Source organism: Notamacropus eugenii, chromosome 1 (assembly GCF_028372415.1).
Source record: "Notamacropus eugenii isolate mMacEug1 chromosome 1, mMacEug1.pri_v2, whole genome shotgun sequence".
NCBI lineage: Eukaryota > Metazoa > Chordata > Mammalia > Diprotodontia > Macropodidae > Notamacropus > Notamacropus eugenii.
In genome coordinates, this window is record NC_092872.1 from 87,333,225 (window position 1) to 87,358,024 (window position 24,800).

The 24,800-nt window shown below is 39.5% G+C and overlaps 1 protein-coding gene across 2 annotated transcripts in view; it reads left to right on the forward strand.

Moving 5' to 3' along the window:
• The window catches only part of ABAT (4-aminobutyrate aminotransferase), a 120,624-nt gene that overhangs the window by 50,462 nt on the left and 45,362 nt on the right, over window positions 1–24,800 (forward strand). For both annotated transcript variants that reach the window (XM_072608681.1, XM_072608691.1), the window contains one exon: window positions 11,095–11,224. In XM_072608681.1, the coding sequence (XP_072464782.1) occupies window positions 11,155–11,224 (70 nt within the window). In that variant the 5' untranslated portion in view covers window positions 11,095–11,154. The remainder of the gene's footprint in view (window positions 1–11,094; window positions 11,225–24,800) is intronic.

The following is a 24,800-nucleotide window of genomic DNA, read 5'->3' on the forward strand; positions in this document are numbered from 1 at the left end:
CAGCAGGAGAATACAAGCTCCTTGAGGACAGGCATAAATCCTCAGTGCCTAATAACATCACCTTGTACATAGTAGGCACTTAATATATGCTTATTAAATTGAGTTGTGTGTAGAGATTGGGAGCACTGTAGGAATCCAGTGCACCTGTGACCACTGCTCTCCCATTTTCAAGAATATAATGGTTTTTTTTTTCTTTTTTGGGATGGTGATGATGCACCAGAAAGCAACTAGCAAGGGAGGAAAGTGTTTAGGTCCATGCTTCAGAGAAAGCAAAACAGAGACTTTTGATTTCAAGTGGAGTAAACTTGAGCTGGAGGGAGGAAAAGGAGGAGGAAGAGGTAAACTATGGAGTTAAAGCCTTCTGTCCCAAATGCATCAATTAAACCAGCATGAATGTGGGACTGTTAGCCATCCGTGAAAAGCAAAAAGCTGTGGCTTTATGCGTTGCTATGACAACCCATGTCCTTGACAACTGAAATGCAATTACTGGGTTTGTAATTATGTCCAGTTCTGTAGGAAAGCTTTGAGGGCCACTGTCAACAGAGCAAGAGTAGTTTGAGCGTGTTGTTCCCTCCTTTCTGTAGAATTTTCATAACTCTTAGACACTGCAGAAGAAGAATGCTTGTTCAGGTCCCTGAGACAATTGTCCTTGGCTCTGGGTATTTGGTGGTTATGCTTCTTAAGAGCTTCTATAGGTGCTTGGCTCACCTGACTCACCTGGACTTTTGAAAGTAAGAGCTCATGGATTGTCTGGGTGTCAAGAGATATGGGGCAGGGGGTGGGGGGGAGAAGGGTTGGTGGAGGCTGTCACTGCTATGATTCTTTTGGGCACATCTCACTTTCCAAATGACCCCCTCTTCTCAGATGACCTGAAGAAGGAATCTATTTCCACTGCTCCTTTCCTTGTACACTCAGAGCAAAAACCTTTTTGCTGACAATGTTTGCTCAGTGCTACTGAGATATGCAGCAAGTTCAGGGATGTCTGCAGAGTACTTGGTGAATTCTCTGCTTTTGAGAGTAGTGTTCACCTATCCTGAAACTTTAGCACTGGTGTAGCATACCTGATTGACAGTCAGAAGGCTTGGATTCAAATTCAGCTACTGTGTGACCTTGGCTTAGATGACCTTGCTTAAACTCTGTTTCTTCATGTGTAAAATGAGGCAGAGTTGGACCCTTGAGGTCCCTTCCTGATCTAAATCCATGATTCTTTGAACCTTCCCAGTCTCCAAGGGAAAGACAACTTCCTTCCTTTGCTACAGTTATTTTTCAACCAACCAGACCAGACGTGGGAGGTGTTTTCCACAATTGTCAAACAACAGCCAACTGCCAAGTGTAACAGTTGGATCACAGTGAGCCAGCTGATGATGGGATTCCTGACACCTTGCTGATATAAGGGATTCCTAGATTATTTTGGCCCCTAGCCTGATGTTGTAGCTTTCACATTGAGTCTTAATCATCTCTGCATGTCCTACAGTCCCTAACAAAATGCCTTACACATAGGTATTCTGCAAGTGTAAGATGAATGAATAATAACAGCTAACATTCAGAAGGTTTTGGTCCTCGCTTAGAGCTTTCTCTGAAGTCATTTAAAAAATGAAGGCAATAGAATAAGTGATACAAAACAAAATAAAAATAAAAACAAAAACCTATACACAACCTCAAAGAGCTTATACCTTACTTGGGTGGGTGAAGAATTGGCAAAGAAAGGCAACCTGATACAGTGGAAAGACTATTGCCTTTGGAGTCAGAGGATCTAGATTCACATCTTTCTCTGATGCTTTTTCCTTTTTTTCTTTTTGGTACCGTATGTTTTTACATCATCTTCATTTCTTGATTATGTCCTTTCCTCCCCCATACAGTAACAGATTTTAAAAAGACAAAAAAGATAATTCAGCAAAACCAACTCACACATCAACCAATATATGTAATATTCTACACCCATAGTCCCCCACCTTTGCAATGCAGAGAAGGAGGTGTGTTTTTTCAACTTTTATCTAGAATCAAGCTTGGCTGTTTTAATTACATATTACTGGGTCCTTTTTGTTCTTTTCGTGGGCATTGCTGTAGTTACTGTTTTCCTGGCTCGTCTTCCCTGTGCATCAGTTCATATAAATCTTCTTGTGCTTCTCTGAATTCACATTTCCTACCGCATAATATTTCATTATACCCATGCACCACCATTTGTTAGCCCATCACTCAAATGATAGGCATCAACTTTCTAGTTCTAGTTCTTTGCTACCAACAAAAATAAACAAAAAACAATGTTTTAAGAACGTTTGGAGGTTTTCTTGTTGTCTTTGCTCTCTGCAAGAGATAAGCCTAGAAGTAGGGTCTCTGAATCAAAGGATGCATGTTTCAGCCACTTTTTAAGAATGATTCAAATTGCTTTCCAGAATCACAGTTCATAGTATCACCCACAGTGAATTGCTATGCCTGTTTCTGGAGCCCTTCCAACATTGGTCATTTAAATCATTTGTCATTTTTGCCAGTTTTCTGGGTGTAAGGTGAAATCTAAATTGTTTGGGTTTAAGTTTCTCTTATTATCGGTCATTTGGAGCAGTCTTTCATATGATTGTTCATAATTTGCAGCTCTTCTTTTGAGAACTGGTGATTCCTATTCTTTGGTCACTTATCCAGTGGGAAATGGCTCTTGATTTTACATATTTAAATTACTTCCCTATGTATCTTAGATATCAGACCCTTAGAGATATGTGACATAAATATTTTTCCTCCGGTCAGTGATTTCCCTTCTTATCCTAGCTGTGTTGATTTTATTCATGCATAAGCTTTTCAGTTTCATGTTCTTGAAATGATCTGCTTTCTCCTTTTTAAAATCTCCTTTATCTCTCTACCCACACAAAGCTGTGAAAGATACCTACTCTCATTCTCTTCTAATTTTTTTTTCTTTTTATGGTATGACCTTTTACACCCTGATGCTTATTTTAAACAAAATAAAGGTAGGCAGCATGGTACCTTTGGAAGAACGCTATGTCTAGAGTCCGCCTTGCCCCTGATGCTTAATGTCTATGTGGTCTTGGCTAAGTCTCATAATTTCAGCAATCCTCAGTTTCCTCATCTGTAAAATGAGGAGGTTGGACTAGATAGCCTCTTAAGGTCCTGCTACATCCAGATCTATGATCATAAGCATTTATACAGTAATGTATGAGGAAGGGAGAACTCTAGCAGCTAGGGGGAACAGGAAAAATTAACGTATTAAATAAAGAAGCGCCAATCACAGTCTTCCCCCAACTCAATATGTGAGTTTTACGCACTGTTTTACTGAGCTCAGCAATTTATTGCTGGGCTGTTTGCGTATTTATTCCAGAGCTAGAACTCCCAAGGTGCCGTTACTTAGCACAAATCCTTTATAGATGTGGTAAACATACTGACTCATCAACCAATTCTCCAGCCCCTCCTGGAATAGTTTTGTAATCCCACAATTTAGAATGAAAGTCTGAGAATTTAAAACCTCTCAGGGAGGAGCCAACAGTTCCATCTTTTGATTGGTAGTGTGGTGGTCAACTGGAATTACTGGTGACTTTGAAGTAAATGCCTAATGGATGCTTGTTGGTTGATTGATTGATTGATTGATTGATAGATAAGATATTTCAAGGACTGTTCCAGGAACTGGTGACACAGACAGAAATGAAACCATTCATACCCTATTGGAATACATATATAAGAATGTGTGAAATAAACAAAAGACAATTGGAGAGGGTAAGGCCCTAGGACTGAGGAGGAATCAGGATATCTTCTTGTAGAAGACAGCATTTAGTTGAGCTCTGAAGGAAACAAGGGATTCTAGGAGGCAATAAGGAGGATGGAGTACATTGTTACATGCAACAATATATGTTATGTTTATGTGTCACAGTTTACCCAATCATAAAAAATAATAATGTGGATTTAGAATAATGTAAAATAATTTAAAAAAATAAACACTGTCTCTGGCATACTTGTGCCAAAAGCACAGAGTATACAATTGTTTTTTCTTCAGCAAGGGATACGACATTTAAGCAGATAAATACAAATTCACTTTGGGCTGCAGTAAATATCAGCGTTATACAGTGAGACATTTCTAGACCCAAAATGTATTTTTGTGTGATTCTTCATCTTCCTACAGATACATAAATGCTATGAGTATTATCAGAGATCTTTCCTTTTGGAAACAAGTTCATTTGAATTAAAAGTAAAACCATGGTAGAGGAAGTATTTTATAGGAACTGTGATGACTTTTTCTAGTTATGAATTAATAGATTTACAGTGACATGGATAATCTGAAAGCTACCCTCTCCAAAGGAAAAAAATTAAATATAAGGAAAATAATATACTTCATTTAACTAATGCTAAAATTAAACTGGTGTTTAAACTTTTCCCAAGATGTTTTATTTTCAGACTGTAAAAGTCAACAGAATTAGCTCTTAGCTAATTATGTGCATCTAGTTATACACATCCCTAATTTTCAGAAGAAATTTTCTAATTGGTACCCAAGAGACCTGAGTTCAACCCTGAGGGTGTGTAGGGAGGGGAGATATGAATTGTGGTACAATAGAGAGCCTGTAGTCTGGAATACCAGAGTTCAAATCCAGCCTCAGATATTCACTATAGTCACTGTGGCTGCCTCAGTTTCCTAATCTGTAAAAATGTGGATAATATTAGCACCTACCTCCCAGGGTTGTTGTGAGGATCAAATGAGATAATTTTTGTAAAGAGCTTTGCAAACCATAAAGCACAATATTAATTCTGTTTGTAGCTAGTCAGTGCCTTTAACTCGTTGTTTGAACTTGGATCCTCTCTTTGAGCTTCATCTCTTAGATCTAGAAAGGAATCTTAGTAGAAAGAAGGCTTTATTTAAAATCAAAGGACCATATGACCTTGGGCAAGTCACAACCTCTTTGGACCTTTCTCTTCATAAACTGAGGAAGTGGATTAAAACCATCCATTGTCCTTTTCAGCTACAAACCTCTGATCCCTAAGACCTGTACTAGTGTGAACATTTCATGATATTTTAATGAAAAAAGAGAAATCTGAAATTGGTCATTTCCATTCATCATTGCCTCTTCTCTACTACAATTAAATATATAGATTTTTAGATACAAGCATTGAGAGTAACTGTATGAATTAGTGGGGTAGAAGACTGACTTTTGACACCAGGAAGTCTTGTGTTATGTCCTGCTGCTGACACATGCTAGCTCTGTGACCCCAGTTAAGTCACTTAACCTTGTAATGCTTCTCTATGACTATCAGTTGCAGCCATCAGCATAGACGCATAGATTTAGAATTGGAGCGAACTTTGTAGGTCATGTTGTTCAACCCCTTTGTTTTACAGATGAGGAAACTAAGGCCCACATGCTCATAGTCATACTGATAGTAAGCATCGGAGGTAAGATGAGCCCAGATCCCCATAGGATCCAGAATCATAGGTCTAGAATTATAAGTGACCTTCAAGTCCATCTTCCCCATTTTGTAAATGGGGAAAATAAAAGCCAGGGAGGTTAACTTGCTCAAGGTCACACAGTAAACACAGGGGAAGGATTTGAATTGATGTACTCTTGATTTGGGAGCCAATGCTCTTTCCATGGTACTACCTAGGGGTAATGGGATTTCTCTACACTAATAAAATCATAAGTGAAGAAGAAGAAGATGATGATGATTACATATCCAGTCTTCTTTTCTCAAAACAAGACAATGCAGATTTTATTTCTACTTCAGAAGTGTGTGGGAACCATGTGTAGAACTGTTTTGCATTATGTATCCTCTGTTTTTAGAATTTTGTTTCTTAAATCTTTGTCTGCAGGTTTGGGAGCTGTGGCAGGTGGGGAATGGCATTTCCCATTGTGCAGAAAGAATGCTTTTAACATTTGCAATGTGATTGTTCTGTCTCACAATAGCTCACGTGTAATATATTGTTTCAGTCCATGAGGCTTCTTCTCTGAACCTCAGTTTCCTTTTTAAAAATGGGTATCATAATATTCTTACAATGTACTTTGCAGGGTTATAATGACAAGGGCTTTGTAAAGCCTAAAATTCATCCCAATCTATGTAAGGCATTTTTATGAAATAATGAAAACCTTCACTGTGATGAAAGTATTCTCTACCAAACCTAACTCCCTTAAATTGTAGCTTATATTTTGGTTAGCTGCCTTCTAGAAACAATCAGATTCAATGGGATAGAAGCTTAGCTCTGTACCACAAGTGCACCACAAGAATACTTGATTCATTCTGACATCCCTCTTCACCTCCCAGCTTGGCTAGTGAATTCTGGGAATCTTTCTCTTGACGCATGAAGAACATACAACTCAAATCTAGGAAGAGACATTAGACATGTTTTTTTTTAAAAGACAAGGAAATCAAGGCCCAAAGGGCAGGTGGCCAGGATTTGAACTCTAAATCCAGGGCTTTTTTTCACTAAGCCGTGCTGACCCTTCAGGAATAAATTACTTGATAAGTTGCCAGCCCAGAAGGGTTTCTCATTATCCCCCCAGTGTTTCCCTCATGCAGTGTTCAATAAGCCAAATCATGACTCAGAAAAGCAGTCTTATGAAAGATGATACTTCAGATAACTTCTGTCTAGGCTATGTGCCAAAGATTTGTTTTGTAGCAAAAGGTACCATATTATTCTGAATATCGGCCACACACTTTCCCATAATCTGGTTGATTTTATTTTTTTATAAACCGAGTGTAATGTTGTGTTTAAGACTTATACTTCCCCATTTTATAAGGTCATAGATTTAGAACTGAAGGGAACCTTAGAATCCATTTAGAATAAACTCTTCACTTTACAAATAAGGAAGCTGATGCCCCAGGCAAGTTTAAGTAATTTACCCAAGGTCACATAAGTAGCATTAACAGAGCTGGGATCTCCTGAGTCCTCTGACAGATCTAAGACTCTTTTCTCATATCCATAGTCTCATCAGTATGAATATTCCCTTCATCAGGATAGCTCAGAACTCAACTACTTCTTATCACACGTAGTTCCTGTCCATGTTCTTGCATAGGTCCTTCCTAGAGACTCTGCCCAATGCTCTGAGTACCATTTTGTGCCCACCAGTTATAGCAGCAGAGTCATCCATCTGCTGTCCCTTGCTCTTGTTATCCACACAACTCACCCACCTTTTTTTTTTTTTCCAGGCATGCATTTCTTTAAGGGTATCTCATAGCTCACCACTGGAAAAATGGGGAAGCCTTTTCTTAAACCCATTATGCATTTCTACAGTTGCCCATTCGTTTACTTGCAACTTTGATTCTTCAGAGATTGTATTGCGCCATGATTACTACCATATTAGCAAGACTGAAGACAGGCTTTTAAATAAGATTGTATTGCAATATTTTGTTTTTCTGTAGCCTAAATTCCCCTTTGTGCCCTTCTTTCTCCCCACCTTCCAGAGTTATTCCTTGTAACAAGGAATATTTTTTTAAGAAGTGAAAATAGAGGAAGAGAAAAAACCCAACAAAATCTACCATTTTTTTTTTAAATCTGAAAAAATATGAAGTGTATTGGTCACACCCATGCATGCATGCATATGAGCTGCTGCCCTGCTCATACCTCCGCTTTCAGGCCAATCTTGTTCTTTTCATTTTTTTGTTTTTATGATTCGGTGATCTTTCCATTTGTGTGGTTATAGTCATTGTGTATATTATTTTCTTTGCTTTCTTCACTTTTAGTCAATGTAAGTCTTTTCATGCTGATGTGTATTCATCATAGTTTTTGATTCTTACAGCACAGTAATAATCCATTATATTCATGTGCCACAGTTTACCCAGTCAGAGACCTCTACTTTGTGTCCAGTTCTTAGCTCCCTCAAAAAATGCTGCCATAATTATTTGCATTTGGAGTCTTACCTTTAATCAGTGACCTCCTTGGGGTATTTATTTAGCGGAATCTCTGGGTCAAAAAGGATGGATATACTTTTTAGCCACTTTATTTGCATAATTTCCAGGATGGTTGTACTAATTCATAGCTCTACTAATTATTACACCTATCTCTCTATAAGCTTTCAGTCATCACTATTCATGTTCAAAGTATGAAGTTTTGTGCTGAGAAGTAGCTTGGAATAGTTACACATCCTGCACACTTTCACAAATGCAATTCAGCCTTCTCCTTTCTGCCTTTAATTGCTAGGTCTAGTTGGTGGACCATTTGCAATCCTTTTGGGTCAGCCAGGTGACACAGTGGTTAGGCATCAGGAAGATCTGAGTTCAGATTTGGACATATATACTTCTTAGCCATGTGACCTTGGGCAGTTCACTTAACCTCTGTCTGCTTCAGTTTCCTCAGCTGTAAAATGGGGATAATAATAGCACCTACCTTACAGGGTTGTGAGTTTCAAATGACATTGAAAAGTGCTTAACACATTGCTTGGCACATAGTAGGTGCATAACAAATGCTTATTCCTCTCCTACCCCTCTTGAAGATTTATGTGCTGAGAAGCTGTTATCCAACTACCTGATAAATTCTAAACATTAGGTCTTTGTCATCCATTTAGCTTTTTCTCTATGAGTTTGCTAAGATAATCATTTTTGATTGACCATAGAGTTCATTATAGAGACTCTGTCTGGTTCTGGATGATCTCACCATCTATAAAGAAGCCCTCTTCCAGTGTAGGGCATCCCCCATGATTTACAACTTTGTTTTCTGCCTTATTTGACATTAATAATCACAGTGTGTAGTAAGACAAGCTGTGTGACCCTCTGAATAGATTGCTGGACCTGGAGTCAGAAAGACCTGAGTTCAACTTCAGTTTCAGATGCTTACTAACCGTATGACTCTGAGCAAGTCACTTAACCTCTATCTCAGTTTGCTCATCTGTAAAATAACAATACCACCTACCTCTCAGAATTGTTATAAGGACCAAATAAGATAATATCTGTAAAGTGCTTTATAAACTTTAAAGTGTTATGTAAGTGTTTGCTATTAAAATAATATCTTCACTGCTGTTAATGTGCTCGACTGGGACCTAAGAGAAACCAGGGTTAGAATCTCACTTCCTACATTAACTAGCTGTGTTACCATAGGTAAACCAATTTAACTAACTCTATGTAAACCTTTTCTTCATCATCTGCAAAATATGGAATAATCAAGATTGAATGAGGATCAAGTCAAGTAACATGTATAAAGTACTTCACAAACCTCAACATGGCCAACTATCATATTACTATTATGTGTCATAGCATTTTAGTAAGTCTGCAGTTGTATTTTCCAAGGAATGTTATATTATCTAATATGAGAGAGACAGAAAGAAAGGGAAAGAGATGGGGAGAGAGAGAGAGACTAAGCAGTACATGTTAGAATCAGACCTTTCACCTTGGGCTTATTTAGTATGGAGCTCTAGCTGCCAGAGTTAGTACATGCAAACTGAGAATGGAACAAGTCAGTTCCCCTCTCTTGGCCTCAATTTCCCCATCTGTAAAAAGAGGTGCTGAATTAGATGACCATGGGATCATTGTAGAGCTGGAAAGGACCTCAAAGTCCATTTTGTCCAAATCCTTCATTTTACACATGGAGGCCAAGGGAAGTTAAGTGACTTGCCCACCAAGGTTACAGAAGTCATAAGAATCAGAGGCAGTATTTGAACTCAGAACCAGTGATCCCATGAGCCAGGCCTTCAACCCAGATTTCTTATTTTAAAGTGCATTGAGTTGCTTTGGTGTTGATCATGACATCTTTTCTTCACCTAAAGTGTTCAACAAGGTTGGCCATCATGGACTGAGCAGGCTGGTCACCATGGTGTACTAGTGAACCTTTTCCCAGCCCTATGACCAGTGAGACAATGAAATTTTAGGAGTGAGAAAAGAGAAAATGCATAGGGTAAGCATGAGTGACCTGAGTGCCCCTGTTCTTTTGTCTGGGGACTTAATTCCTCTTTTTTTTTCCTTTTTCTTTTGACCTAAATCCTTCTAGTCAAGTACATAACAAACACTTCATCAGTTTTCTCCATGATAATGGCAGAAACAGGGAGTGTCTTGATTTTCATGATCTAGTAACCATTATGGAGTGGGGTTTTTAGATCATTTTGTCAAAATTTCCCACAAAAAACGTGGTTGAACTTTGAAAGTCCTGCCTGTAAATAACAGTCTGATCGAAAGAGCAATGGAAGAAAATGATTTGCCTCATGTATAGAAAAACAAGAACATAAGACTTCAGAACTCTGATTCATGCAGGGAACAATTGTGACTTGAAAGGATCTTGGGATCCTTAGTTCTAGAGTTAGAAGGGAATGCTGAGGCCATCAAATTCAACCTCTCCCCCATTTTAAAGTCTAGGAAACTGAGGCATGGTTTTAATAACTTGCCTAAGGTCAAACATCTGTTAAGTGTCTAAGTTAAGATTTGAACTCTTGTCTTCCTGACTCCAAGTCCGTCAGAACAGCTATAGAATAAGGCCTACATTCTACAATATAGCCAATGACTCCACATCTTTGAAAGTTAGCTTGGATAAAAAACCAGCCACTAGTAAGGAAGACATGGGTTTATCTTTAGCCTCTGATATACACTGACTTGGTAAGTGCCTTAATCTCTTAGTGAACTCATTAGTATTATAAATTGCAGAGTGGGGAAGAGGTACAGATCTGAATTGGTAGAAGTTTATTTACTGGGAAGTACTTTATAGAAATAAAATTCATAGCTTTAATTTTAAAATCAAAATGCATTTGCTACAAAGGGAGTGAACTGTTTGGCGGAGGCTGGGAGCAGGAGTACAATGCTGTTAAGAAGGGCAATAAAAATGCAGAAACAAAGACCACTGGGCTTAGTCAATCAACAAGCACTTACCCAGGGCTTACTATTTGCCAGCCACTGAGACTGGGGAACAGGTTTCTTCTCCTTCTGGTTCTGCTAAGAGATTTCCTATGTGACTTTCCTTTGTGAGCCTGACTGTGAATAGTTTGCTGGTTCTCTGTCTCCCCATCTATAAAATGGGGATAACATCTACCTCACAGGCTTGTTTTGAGGATCCAGAGAGGATATTTGAAAGAAGAAAGACAATTGTAAGGGATTAAACCTTAAGGGAGCTTTCTCTTCTCTGACTCAACATGTGAGATCAAGTCATGATGCAACAACCCATGGAGACTTAAGTGAAGTTTTCTGGTTTCTTTCCAGGATTGTGGTCAGCAAGGGAATTTCCTGAAGTTCCCAAACATCCCCTGGCTGAAGAAGAAGATGGCTTCCATGCTGCTCAGTCGACAGCTGACCTGTGTAGTCCAGCAAAATTGCCGGCTGTTTGTACCTGGTAAGCATTTGGGTTATCTTTAGCAAAAGAGCTGGTCCTCATTGGAAAATACCTCCAAGTTTGGGGTTCCTTTATCTTGTGTTTCCTGGAGTGCCCAGTATGGCATGTAGTAAGTGCTTACTAAATACTTGTAGAGTTGAACTGGCCTGAAATGAATTTGTTTAGACCCACAAAAGAACCACTTGCAATCAATCAGTTGAAAGCATTTATTCAATGCTAGGCACTGGGCATAAAAAGAAAAAAAAAAGCAAACCAAACCAATAGTCCTTTCCCTCAAGGAGCATATATTCTTATGTGAGAGACAACTGGAAAATAAATAAATTGTGTTTTTGGAGGGGATGGATTATGAATGTAAAGGGCATCTGCTACTCACATTATATCTCCAGCTTTTAACTCAGAAGCCCTTCAGTACACCTTCTGACTATGATGGGCATCAGAGCATTATTGATGGCATAGCTGTCCCCCAGTCCTCACATTCCTTGCAGAGGCATGGGAAAGAGGTCATTGAGGTATACTAGTCAGTCAATCACAACTAACATTTATTAAGCATCTCCCACATGGAAAACACTGTGCTAAGTGCCAGGGAAGGTAAAAGACAGTGTCTGCTTTCATGAAGCTAACAGCCTAATGGGGAGACAACATGAAAACAATTTTGTATTGTCTGTGTCTACATCTGCATTATCTATATGTAGGTACATAGATAGGATAAACTGGGGGTAACCTTAGAGAGAAGGCACTACTATTAAGGAGGATTAGGAAAGGCTTCTTGCAGAAGGTAGGACTTCAGGTAAGGCTTGAAGGAAGCAAGGGAAGCCAAGAGGTGGAGATGAGGTGGAAGAGTTCCAGGCATGGAGGACAGTTAGTGAAACAGGTCAAGATCTGAGAATGGAGTATTTTGTGTGAAGGATAGCTAGGAGGCCATTATCACTGGATTGCAGTGGAGAGAAATAAAGTGTCAGAAGACACTAGAACACTTGAGAGGGGACGCCTAAGGCAGAATACAGTGAAGTTACATCATTTAGATTTTGATGAGAGAGGGAGATACAACTTACTCCTCCTCAGTAAGTACTAAGTTAAGCAATACGTAGTTATTTTTTATAGACTTTTATTATAATTTTTTGTTTTTCCCTTGCCTAAATTTCCCCTGTATCCCTTTCCCTCTCATCTTCCAGAAAACTACTTCATATAACCAATCTTTTAAAGAGAAGGAAAAGGTTCAACAAGGCCAATTAGTACGTTGAAAAAACATGGCAGTATATGCATTGTTCTATCCATTCTCCCCATACACTCAGACATCTCTTCCAAGGAATGGGAAAAGAGGCATTTTGTCATATCTCTTCTTTGGAGCCAAACTACCAACAAGCATTCATTAAATGCCCTTTTCATTCTGGGCAATGAGGATCCAAACAGAAAAGAGAGGCAGTCTCTACCTGAAGGGGCTTGTATTCTAATGTAAAAATACCCTGCTAATATAAAAATCCCTGTTTTCTAATTAGGCCCATATTCTGTAAAATCTACTCTAAAGGGAGTAATTAATTTCAGGAACAAGAAGAGTGTATATGTATATGTATTTTTTTTATCATATCACATTGACTAATTCAAGGGGGTGATTGAAGTCCTAAATAACTCAAGTAGATTGCACAGTAGAGCCTTTGAAATCCAAGTGGATAAGCAAGTCAGAGAGACCTGTGAAAGAGACACTCATAGCCTCAGGATTTCAGACTGGTCAACAGATCTAGATGGTTCATTTTATTATAAAATGTAAGCATTACACATGGACACATCATTTATTCAGGCTTTTATTGTATTAAGTCTGAGCCAAGTGTCTACACTACAAATGACTAGTGTGCCAGGGTATAGGAAACCTCCTTGATTCAGGGATCCAGGACTCCAAGTTTCTACTGTTCACTGCCTTCACATTCTTTGGGGATCCTCCAGCAAAAGACCTTCAATCTTCATTTATTAAGGTCCTACTATGTGCCAGATGGAGGCAGCTAGGTGGTTTGGTGGATAGAGTGCTGAGTCAGGAGTCAGGAAGACGGATACAAACACAGAAATGGAACAGTCCCAGCACTGCTCAAGGAGCTCACATTGGAGAGGGGAGATACATTGTACAAGTAAAGACAAGATGCAATCAAAACAAACACAATGTGATTTTTAATTTTAGCATAAGGTAATAATATAAGGTGATATCCATTTGATGAGTTACCTAAAATTCAACACCAAAAATGAAGTGGTGCCCTTTATTCTCCTGTTTTCCCTGCCTTGGAATGTTATGACCAATCATATCCCCAGCAGTGGCATGTTCTGGTACTGCTGCCTTTATTATGGTCAGGTTACCCAGTCCCAGCCTGATGTTTCAAATTGGCTAAACCCCACAGAGCAGTATGATCCCAGGACTATGGTGGCCGATGGCTATTTGGGGAGGGTAGGGCAATTGTAATATATCAGTCTAGTGAGGGGTGCCTAGAAGACATAGCAGCCTGGAACTCGTGGTTCACATCTCCTTTTGACCTTGCACCTGTGCTGTTTGGCTTGAGCTCGCTCTGCCTCTGACCCCACAACCAGAGGTATGTTAGCCTAATGTCCATAGTCCCTGACTCACATCCCTTGCTTTAACCCTGTGATATCTTCAAGCTGTTCTCTAGCTCTCCTCCTTATTCCTAAATAAACTCCCTACTTGAGGGACTTCCATTTCCCCTCCTTCTGCTCACTTCTTAATAACCTTTTGTTATTTGACTTCTGGCCTCATCGACTAAACAAAACGTGCTTTCTCCAATGTTACCAGTGATCTCTCAATTGCTAAATCATATCCTTAATGCTTATACTTGGTGCTCGTTCTTCTAGACTTCTCTGCAGCTTTTGGCACTGTTGACCACCCCTTCTTTCAGGATTCTCTCTCTTCCCTAGGTTTTTGGAACACTGTGCTCTCCTACTTCTCATCAGTCTCTCTTGCTGGGTCAGCATCCATCTCCTGACTCGTGACCACAGTCATCCCCCGAGGTTCTATCCTGGCCTATATATTCTCTCTTGGGTAAAATGTCATCATTTCCCATTGATTCAATTATCATCTTTCTGTATCTCTCTCCTGAGTTCCAATTCTGTATCACCAGATACTTGTCTATTTCCAGCTGGTTCCACATAGGCATTTTAAAATTAGTCTTTCCAAAATGTAACTCAAACATTAATGTACTGTTGGTAGAACTGTGAATTAGTCCAATCATTATGGAGAGCAATTTGGAATTTTGCCCAAAAAACTATAAAATATGCATACTTTTTGACCCAACAATGTCACTACTAATTCTATGCCCCATAGAGATTAAAGAAAAAGGAGAAAGACTCACAAGTAATAAAATATTTATAGCAGCTCTTTTTGTGGTGTCAAAGAATTGCAAACTTAGGGGATGCCCATCAACTAGGGAATGGCTAAGCAAGTTATGGTATAAAAATGTGATGGAATACTGTTGTGCTGTAAGAAATTATAAAGGGTACAAATAGATGGTCTGACTGTACATAGATAACTGATATAGGAATGACTCCCACATCAGTAATGAGACACTTCCTATCTGTTAAAATACACATAACTTCATCTTTTCATAATGTTATTTGAAGCTCACCATATCCAGCACCTATGGATTCTTTTCTTAAAGAAAATATGATACATAAGCATGAAGTTTAAGTATCTTTTGATCTGTCTCATTCCTCATTTATGATCTATATTTTTCAATATATATTTCACCATCCTCATCTATTCCCACCATGGCATTAAAGTCACCACATATCAAAAGTACATGTTGATTTCATTTGAGGTGCTTTATTGAGCACTATATAGAATTTATTTACCATATTTACCATATTACCATATGATTTACCATATCTGTTGCAACTGATAGATGATCCGTAAGATGCAATTATTTTCATGCTGGTCTTTTTTATAAATACATATTGTGAGTACTACAATATGAGATAAACAAATTTCCCATGAAGTTATGTTTCTTGTTGCCTTTGGTTTATGATAAAACCAATTCTGCCATCCTTTTAAAAAAAAAAAGAAATGAAGGGGATGGTTTCAGAAAAATCTGGGAAGACTTATATGAACTAAAACAAAGTGAAGTGAATGGAGCCAAGAGAACAGTTAACATGGTAACAACAGCAGTATTTGAAAGGTAATCAGCTGTGAAAAACTTACTAGCTCTGATCAATACAGTGATACAGACCTGAAGGATTCATGATGAAAAATGCTATCCATCTCCAGATGGAGCACTGGTGGATGCAGAGTACAGACTGAAGCATTTTTTCTCTTTTTCTTTCTTTCTCTCTTTTCTAAACATGGCTAATGTGGAAATAACTTTATATGTGTAATGGATATTATACTTCTGTCTTTCTCAGTGGGTAAGGGAGGAGGAAATGGAAGAGAAAATTTGGAAACAAAAATGAAATTGAATAAAGAAATATAACTCATTATTTCCCATCTAAGACCTACCTCTTCTTTAAACATCTCTATTTCCATTCATTTTACAACCATCCTTTTATTCAACCAGGTTACAACCTCAGAGTCATCCCTGACTGTTCTTTCTTCTCTACACTCCTATCTAAATAGTTGCTAAGTCTTATTGATTCTACCTCTACACCATCACTCTGCTATATAAATATTAGTTATTATTCTATCCACTGCCTAATAATCCAGCTAAAAGTGTTCTCCTGGCTACTTAACTCCTTGCTCAAGAAATTTCAATGGCTCCTTATTATCTCTAGAGTAATGCAAAGTCAGCTTGGCATTTGAGGCCTCACATAATTGACTCCAGCTAGACTTTCCAGGCCTATGGCATATGACTCCCCTTCATGCACTTCCTATTCTTTTCTGGCCTCCTTACAGTTTCCGAACACAGCATTCAGCTTTCGGTTCCTTTACTCATTCTGTCCCCGATGTCTGTTCTTTCCCTTATCTTTTTCCTCTACCCTCTCACTTGGAGACCTCATCAGCTCCTATGGGTTTAATTGTTATCTCTATACAAATAACTCCCAGGTCTCTATATCAGTCCCCAGTCCATCTCCTGAGCCCAGATCACCAACTTTGCCTGTTGGGAATTTCTAACTAGATGTCTTGAAGGCATCTCAAAACAGAACCCGTTACCTCCCCTTACCTCAACCCAATCCTCTTCTGGACTTCAATTTTTCTGTCAAGGGTACCACTGTCCTTCCAGTCACCTAGATTCATAGTCTTGGTGATTTCCTTGACTCCTCATTGTTGATCATACCATATATGAAATCCATTTCTAAACTTGGTCATTTCTCTCTGCACAACATCTTTTTTTCCCTTTTTTTTTTTAAAGGCAATCAGAGGTAAGTGACTTACCCAGGATCACACAGCTAGTAAGTGTCTGAGGTCACATCCTGACTCCAGGGCTGGTGCTCTGTTCACTCTATCATCTAGTTTCCCCTCACCATATTCTTTCACCATAGCCTTTCTCTGAGCCACCATCCTGCTCCAGGCCTTTCTTTAGTTCTTACCTGGACAATTGGAAAGGCCACCAGTTTTGTTCTACCTACCTGATAATAAAAAACAATAGCTAGCATTTACAAAGCACTTTAAAGCTATCACACTACTTTATAAATATTTGATCCTCACAACAACTTTGTGTGAGGTAGGTGCTGTTATTATCCCCATTTTACAGAGGAGGAAAAAGAGTTTAAGTGACTCGCCCAGGGTCATACAGCTAATAAGTGTCTGATGCAGAATTTGGACTCAAGTCTTCTTGACTCCAGGTGTTGAAGACAGAATTAGAACTCCAAGTCCTGTTGTCCTGGATAGTAGGCACCACCCAGCTGCCTCTGATCTCTTCCCGCTCCAATTCATCATCCACATAGCTTCTGTGTGTCCTAGAGCATCTGACCATGTCACCCCCTCTGATTCCCAGGATCAATCAGAAGCTGCTCTATTTAGCATTTTTAAGGCTCTTTCCAATCTGGCCCCTTCCTGCATTTCCTATCTGCTAACACATTGTTCCCCTCCACATAGGCTCATTGGAGCCTACTGGTCTCCATACCCAGCCCTCCATCTCCTTCTCCCCTCATTTCCCAGGAACTATTCTTGGTGCATGAATGTTCTTTCTTCATACCTCCAGTTCTTAAAAATCCTTGGTTTCCTTCAGAGCTCAGCTCATGTGCTACATTCCACAGGAAGTCTTTTTTGATCATCTCCTCTTACCCCAGCTTTTGGGATGTCCACCATCCCAAGAAAACCTTATGTCCATTTTGTAAATCTTCTGTTTAGATGTGCATGTGTATATGTTACCTATTGGAATGGAAGCCCCTTGAGGACAGATTTAACTTTGTATCTCCACTCTGGCAAGTAGTCACAAACATTTAATAAATTCCCATTGACCAGTCATTAAATTAGAATGCCTAGTTTCCTTAGAAGCTCAGCTCGGTGTTGTACCTACTGTACACAAAGCCTGCCATGATCTGCTTACTGATTAGTATTTGTTCCCTCTACCTCAAATTAGCATGTATAATATGCATCTGTTTATAGGTGGCACCCCATCCCTCCCCAGGTAAATGTAAATTCCTGGAGGCCCACAGAAACTCTTATTTTGCCTTTTTCATACCCCCATTACTTAGGATAGTGACTGGCACATAGTAGGAGCCTTGTAAATGCTGATTGACTGATTGATCAGTCTTTATATCCCCAGTGTCTAGCACAATGCTTTGCTCAATGGAGGATCAAATAAAAGATGGGTTAATTAATTAAATTAATTCTTATTGGATTGAATAATGACAAAAGTGGCACTTGTCCTTTCCCCTCTTTCATTTGAGAATCCCCAAGGCTCCATTCTGCATTGTGAATAATGACTTATCAATTGCTGGAAGTGTAAGGCCAGACACTTGGTTAGATGGCCTGCCAGAGTCAGAAGTCAGAGTGAGCAGGTTATCCTTTGTTCTCAAAGAGGACCAAAATGACATCGCTGTGTTAGAGCCGAGGTACATTGTGTCTGACTTGACTGATCGGATCAATACAAGTTCACAAGGCTCTATCCCACAAATAATTCATAGGAGTATTTGGCTTAGAGGTGTCTCTAAGTTTGCACCTCTCACAGTGCTTTTGTGTTACTGCCATTCTGCTCTGCTCATAGAGCACAGCACCTTCTTGGATACAGATACACCATGCTGGGAGGTCCTGTGCCAGTGTCTCTCGTGTCTCACAACTGATACTAAAATTCTTCACACAGGAGAGTCCTTGTATTGCTTCTTCTGACCTCCATGTGAGGGCCTGCCTTGTCTGAGTTCTCCATTAAAAAAAAAAAAAGGACTACCAAGTAGCTCCAGAGGCTGGGTTTGAACTCAGATTCTTCTGTTCCACAGGCAGCAGTCACTGCCTCCTGTAAAGCTTCTCTTCAGCTTCTTTCCAACCAACCCTGCGTGGTAGATTCTATAGGGATTGTTATCCCCTCTCTATCCTAAGATAAAGAGACTGGGGTTGACAGAAGCTAAAGGGCTTGCCATGGTCATATGGCTGCTAAGTATTGGAGGCAGGATCTGAACCCAACACTTCCTGATTCTAGGTCTAGCCCTCCTGCCACAGTATTTTTAAAAAAAATTGACTTGTTATTGCAGAATGCCCTTTTAAACTACGTTCTCTCAAGAACATAGATTCTAGGAAATGGAAAGGAGAAGTCAGCCCTAACCACTTTTCTGCATGAAGAAGAAAAATGTGAGTATGTCTGGAAAGGTAGACTGCACCTAAAGGGGGAGAGACTTTTAATGCCAGACTCAGAGGCATTAGGGAGCCACTGAAGATTCTTAAACAGAGTAGTTACCTAGTAACTAGTAAGACCTATGCTTTAGGAAGATTATTCTGGTAGCTGTGTAGAGAATTTAACTGGGGAGGGTGGAGCAATTGAGTCCCAGAGACCAAGTGTGAGGCTGTTGAAATAGTGCAGGTAAGATGTGATAAACCAGTGTGGCAGAAATGCAAGCAGATATAAGGGAGCAGATACAAGAAGTATTGTGGAGGTAGAATTGACTGGACTTTGCAACTGTTTTGCTGTAGCAGGCGAGATATGAGGGAGAATGAAGAGTCCAAGATGACTTTGAGGTTGTAAAACCCAAGTTACCAAAGGCCCAGTTTGGAGCAAAGAGATCTGTTACTACTTTCTAGCCACTTGCAAAAAGGGACAATGTAGGTCTTTAAAGAAATCTGTGGTTACTGGGCCTCCACAGGGTAGGCAGCCTGAGGCCTCGAGGCTACATGAGGATCTTCTGGGTCCTCAAGGGCAGTCCTTTGACCGAATCCAAACTTCACAAAACAAAGCCACGCTTGAGGACCTAGAGGCTTGAGGCCACAGGTTCCCCACCACTGCCCCATTCATTTAATCCACCCCAGCCTACAATATGCATAGAGCCCCTATGCAAAAGGAATGGGGCCAGATGAAAAGAATATAAAGGAAGCAAATTAAATCAAATCATGTATTAATCACCTGTTTATGTGCAAGACCTTATGATTTAAGGCAGTGTGGTACAGAGAAAAGAAGGCAGAATTTGCAATCAGAGGACATGGTCTCAAATTCTGTTTCTGATACCACCTGTACGATCTTGCTAAAGTCATTTCAACATTTCAGACCCTCAGTGTCCTTAGTTGTAAAATGAAGGAGTTGAAGTAACTGATCTCTGAGGTTCCCTCCAGCTCTAGATTCATCATCCTATTACTAGAAAATCTTTAAAATCCCTTGTAGGTCTAAATCTATGGTGCTATGATTTTAGAATTATTGTTCATTGAGTTTGTTCAGTGAACTTGGGCTTGATCCTGACCTTCTGCTCCCCATGTGAGTTCCCTGCTGTGGCGGAATGCTTACACTAGGGATAAAAAAAGACAGGAGGAGTTTAAGCAAAGCAGATGTCAGTTTGTATTTCAGCTCCAGTCTTGCCCAGCTGTGTGTATCCAACCCTGTGGGTCTGACTCTGGTACACTTCTGCTCAGAGGCAGAATTGCCATGCCTGATTAGTTTCTCCTCCCATAGCTAGTGGGTGAGAATAGGTACAGCTGCCCATCACCCAAAGACTGAAATGGGAATGGGGTGAAAGGGTCACCTAGCAACAAAAAGATTGGTTGGGAGGGGGAGTGAAAGGGGGGGGTGTTCCAGTTGGAAAGGCAATGCTGGCCTCTTTTCCCACAATGGGTTAGAACAATCCTGATTGAAAAGTTCCACGATCTCATGTGGGGCCAGGGACTGCCTTGTTTTCAGATGCTCGGAGTGCCTTTATAATGGTCTCATCTCCACTAACTATTCCCCTCCTCATCTTAGGGAAGAGCTCTGACATCACAAAGATAAAGCAACACCAGAAGCTATCTAAACCACTCTCACTGTAAACCACCGAGGCCTAGAGAGGTCAATTGACTTGCCCAATGCCCTGGCATGTCTACTAAATCTGTCTGAGACCAGATTTGAACTCACGATTCCAGAACTAACACTAACCATTGTACCACCTAGTTATCCTGGAAAACCTGGATTCAAATTCCTTCTCTAACACAAACTAGCTTTGTAAACGTGGGCAAGTCACTTAAGCTCTCTGAAACTCAGTTTCCTCATCTGTACTATAGGGATAATAAATGTAAGAGGTAGCCAGGCATAGTTGTTACAGGGTCAACCTTGGAGTCAGGAAGACCTGAGTTCAAGTCCTGCCTCTAACACAATATGAGCTATGTGACTCACTTCTCATTGTTTCAAGCAGTCCTCTAGGATTAGAAGGGGCCCATTTGTATCAATAGAGGTAATTTTCACACTAGGAGGTCCCTACATGGATGAATTTATAATACCAGACCCCCTTCCAAAAAAGTACTTATAAGGACCTACCTCATAGGCTTCTTGTGAGGCTCAAAGGAGATAACATGTTTAAAACACTTTGCAAAAATGTTATATAAATGCCAGTTATTATTCTTATTGGCTGCAGTGGAGATAAGTAGAAAAAAAAATGGTTGGAACCCAGCTGTGACTACCAAGAGAAAATATACACCAAGAGGTTGATAACATAAGGACAAAGTAACGAGTAGCTTTTGTCATTGTGCTGAACCTAAAGCGGGGTCTCAGGGAGAAGTCCTAGTTATACAGACTTCTAAGAGAGTCCCCAGCTGAGGCTCCAGTCAAAGGCTGCCCCTGAATTGAGTGACATACATTTGAAAATGCATAAGCCAAAGGAAGGGAGCAAATCATGACTGTCTTCTGTCTAGCTTTCCTTGTATCCAAACCACAACTACAATCCTCTATCCTAGCCCTATGTTCTTTGATCAAATGAGATATTTGTGAAGTGCTTCTCACAGTCACTGATACACAGTAGAAATTTAGTGTTGTTTTCTTTTTCTTCTTTAGAGATCCCTGACCTTCCTATTGCTTGCTTCTGCAGCTGATATGAAACAATTAGAGCAGAATAATATGAATTTTGATCATTTGACTTCTTACAGTCAATCATTTGATTGATTGAACATTGACCTCATGTCCAATACTGCACCGAGCAGCACAGATTTAGGGGTGAGGGCAATATAATACGCATTCTCTACTCTACCGGCTTTTCAGAGTCCTCAAGAAGGTAGTTGGGGAGACAAAAGACAAACCTAGCCTTAAGCAAGTCCCTTCAGTTCTCTAGGTCTCAATTTTTGCATCTGTAGAATGGGTTCCCTTTCTGCTCAAGCTCTATGGTCCTATGAATCGCTGGGAACAACACGTAACTGTCCATCAATGAGTGCTGAATTGAACTGGACTAAAGAATTGCATGGTTAAGTGCTGTAGGAGTTCAGACAAGGTCAAGGCCAATTGAGGCACAAGTTGACAGGAGAAACTTCTTGGAAGAGATGGTGATGAATAACCATTAGGCCACCCTCCCTGAACCCTTTACAGGAGTTGAGTCAGCACAAAGGCAGACATTCTTTGGGGTTTTTCATTCATTGCTTTAACTGAGTGAGATTCTTTGGGCACTAGTCTGGAAGCCAGTAGACAAGACTTTTAGTGCCAGTTCTGACACTAACTTACTGTGTGACCTTGAACAAGGTCCTTTTCAGTGATCTCTCCAGGTTCCTGTTCTTTCTGTAAAATGGGCTAGGTCTTTTCCAGTTCTTGAGTAATAACTATAGTCTATATTTCTAGAGTGAGTTTCATGAGGGCAGTCACCATCCCTTAATCATTTTTAATTTAATTTAATTTTTTAATCATTAATTATTTACTAATATTGATTTTATCTTGGTCAACCTCACTAGGCCTCAGGTTCCTCATCTGTGAAATAAGGGTATTGAGCTAGGTTATCTCTTAAGGTTCCTCTAGCCCCGAATCTATGACCTTATGATCCCAAGGGTCTCTTCAGTACCTTGTACATAGGAAGACCCTTGGAAAGTACTCTGATGAATTGAATTGATATTCAAGCTCAATCACATATATAAACCACTTTCAAAAGCATGAAACCCCAAACAATAGCTATTCCATTTGGGTATCATAAAAGAGGCCTTCTAAAGCAAATAACCTTTTTTTCTTATTATACCTCTGATGCAGTCTGTGAATTGAATTGACGAAATACATTTAAATCAGAACAATATGTTTCCAATTTTGGCACTGGCTTCCATAAAACACCTGTGCATCTCATTATAGTTTCTCCCAATTATTGTCCCTTCTCTCTTTGGCACCAAAAGAGTCCTTGCTAAAAGATTCATTTGTTTACATGCTAAAGTATGGTAATTAGAATAGTGATAGCTCTCTAATGCTACTTATTCCAGGCATTTAAAAGGCTAAGTATTTCCTCCTCAAGAGGAAAGTTATCAGTTATGGGATTTTTTTTTCCCCAGAAGAGAAGCCTATGCACATTGAAAACAATGAAGATACACTAAAATCTCATTTCATAGATATTGGTTTAATTGAAATAATAGAATTAGCCATGTTTGATGCAGACCTTCCTTGATATTTCATGGTTGCTGTCATTTGGCATTTTATCCAACAAATATCTGCTGAATATCTACTCTGTGCTAGTCACTTTGGAGGATCAGATCATAAACTGTCCCTAGTGACAGTATATTGGGTAGAGTAGATAATAGATAGGAGCTAATGTGGTATTTTTCATGTTATAGAGTTACAGAATTGTAAAACAGTTAAAGAATTATGCAGCAGCTAGGTAAGGGCCCAATCTCAAACTTATCTGTACGAAAATTTTAACCCAGTCAGTTTTTCTGACTTAGATCTCTTCTCCCATCCTTACAGCCCAGTGGTTATCTACTTCCAGGGAGGAGGCAGAGGTAACCAAAACTTAATGAACTTAATACGATCATCAGATCAGCTTTCGCCCTTTTGCATCTCATGTAATTCCTGAATTTAAGCAATCCACCAGCCTCAGCTTTCCCCATTAGCAGAGATTACAAATAGGTGTCACCACACCTAACCTCTGAGACTACTAGTTTAAGAGAAGGTACCAGTCTGCATTGGCAGAGGGATTTTCCTGACTTGGAGTTTACTATACCAATGATTTCACAGACCTAGTCCCAATTCTGAGTGAAATTCAGGTGTTGGAGAAGTCAGATCTGATGCAGTGACTGTCACATTCTTCTGTTTTATGAAAGAAAGCAAGACTTTATTACGGGCCATAGGTACATCTCTACACACTAAGAAATAAATATTTCTGAAGAGCAGCATCTTACATGCGTCAGTCAATAAACTAAATTAAGAACCTACCATGTGCTTGCTAAGCATGTACTAAGCACTGAGGAGACAAACAAAGGTAAAAAGACAGCTTCTGCTCCCAGAGAGCTCATAGTTTCATGTGATATGATGAGCAATACAGAATGTTAGCTGAAAAGTGTCTTCAGGATCATTTATTACCAAAAAAAATTATTGTAATCTCTTTACACCCTGTTTCTCAGAATAGTAAGGAGATGAGAAGTTCCAGTTGTATTCCAAGACAGTATTACTTGTAGATAAGGGTAGAAAGCTTCTTAGCATAGTGTGATTTAAAGGATTCCCTCCCCCCCCCAAAAAAAACCCATCTCTTTTCTTCCAAAATTTCCATGGTTCACCAGATATCTAAAATTCTCACCCACCGGCTGTGTTCACAGATGTTCATGGATACTATTAGTTCTGTATCCACTGAATTATGGGCTGAATAGGCTTTTGTAGACTAGCCTGGAAACTTAACCATTATCTATAACAATGTTTATATGGAGAAGAATGCCTTCCAAGTTCCAACCCATCAACTTAAAAACTTATACTCTTAACAGCTCAGAGAAAGAATGTATAAGGGAGATCCAGTTCCTGTGGATGGAAGCATTGAAGGTTAAGATTCCTATGACTGGGAAGGCCAACAATCCATTAATCCATTTGAGCCATTAACATGTTACCTGAATCAACTTAGCACTGTAGTCCTAGAAAAGAGGAGACTCTCAAGTTTTTGAGGGTGTAGGTGTTAACCAATGACAATCTCACAAGTCCATGAGACATTGTGTTGCAACTAGATTTATTACAAGAGAAATGAGCATGTATATGGAACCCAAAGAGTTCACAATCTATACAGAAGTTTTTACATTTATGACCATGTGTGTTCGTCCTTCATT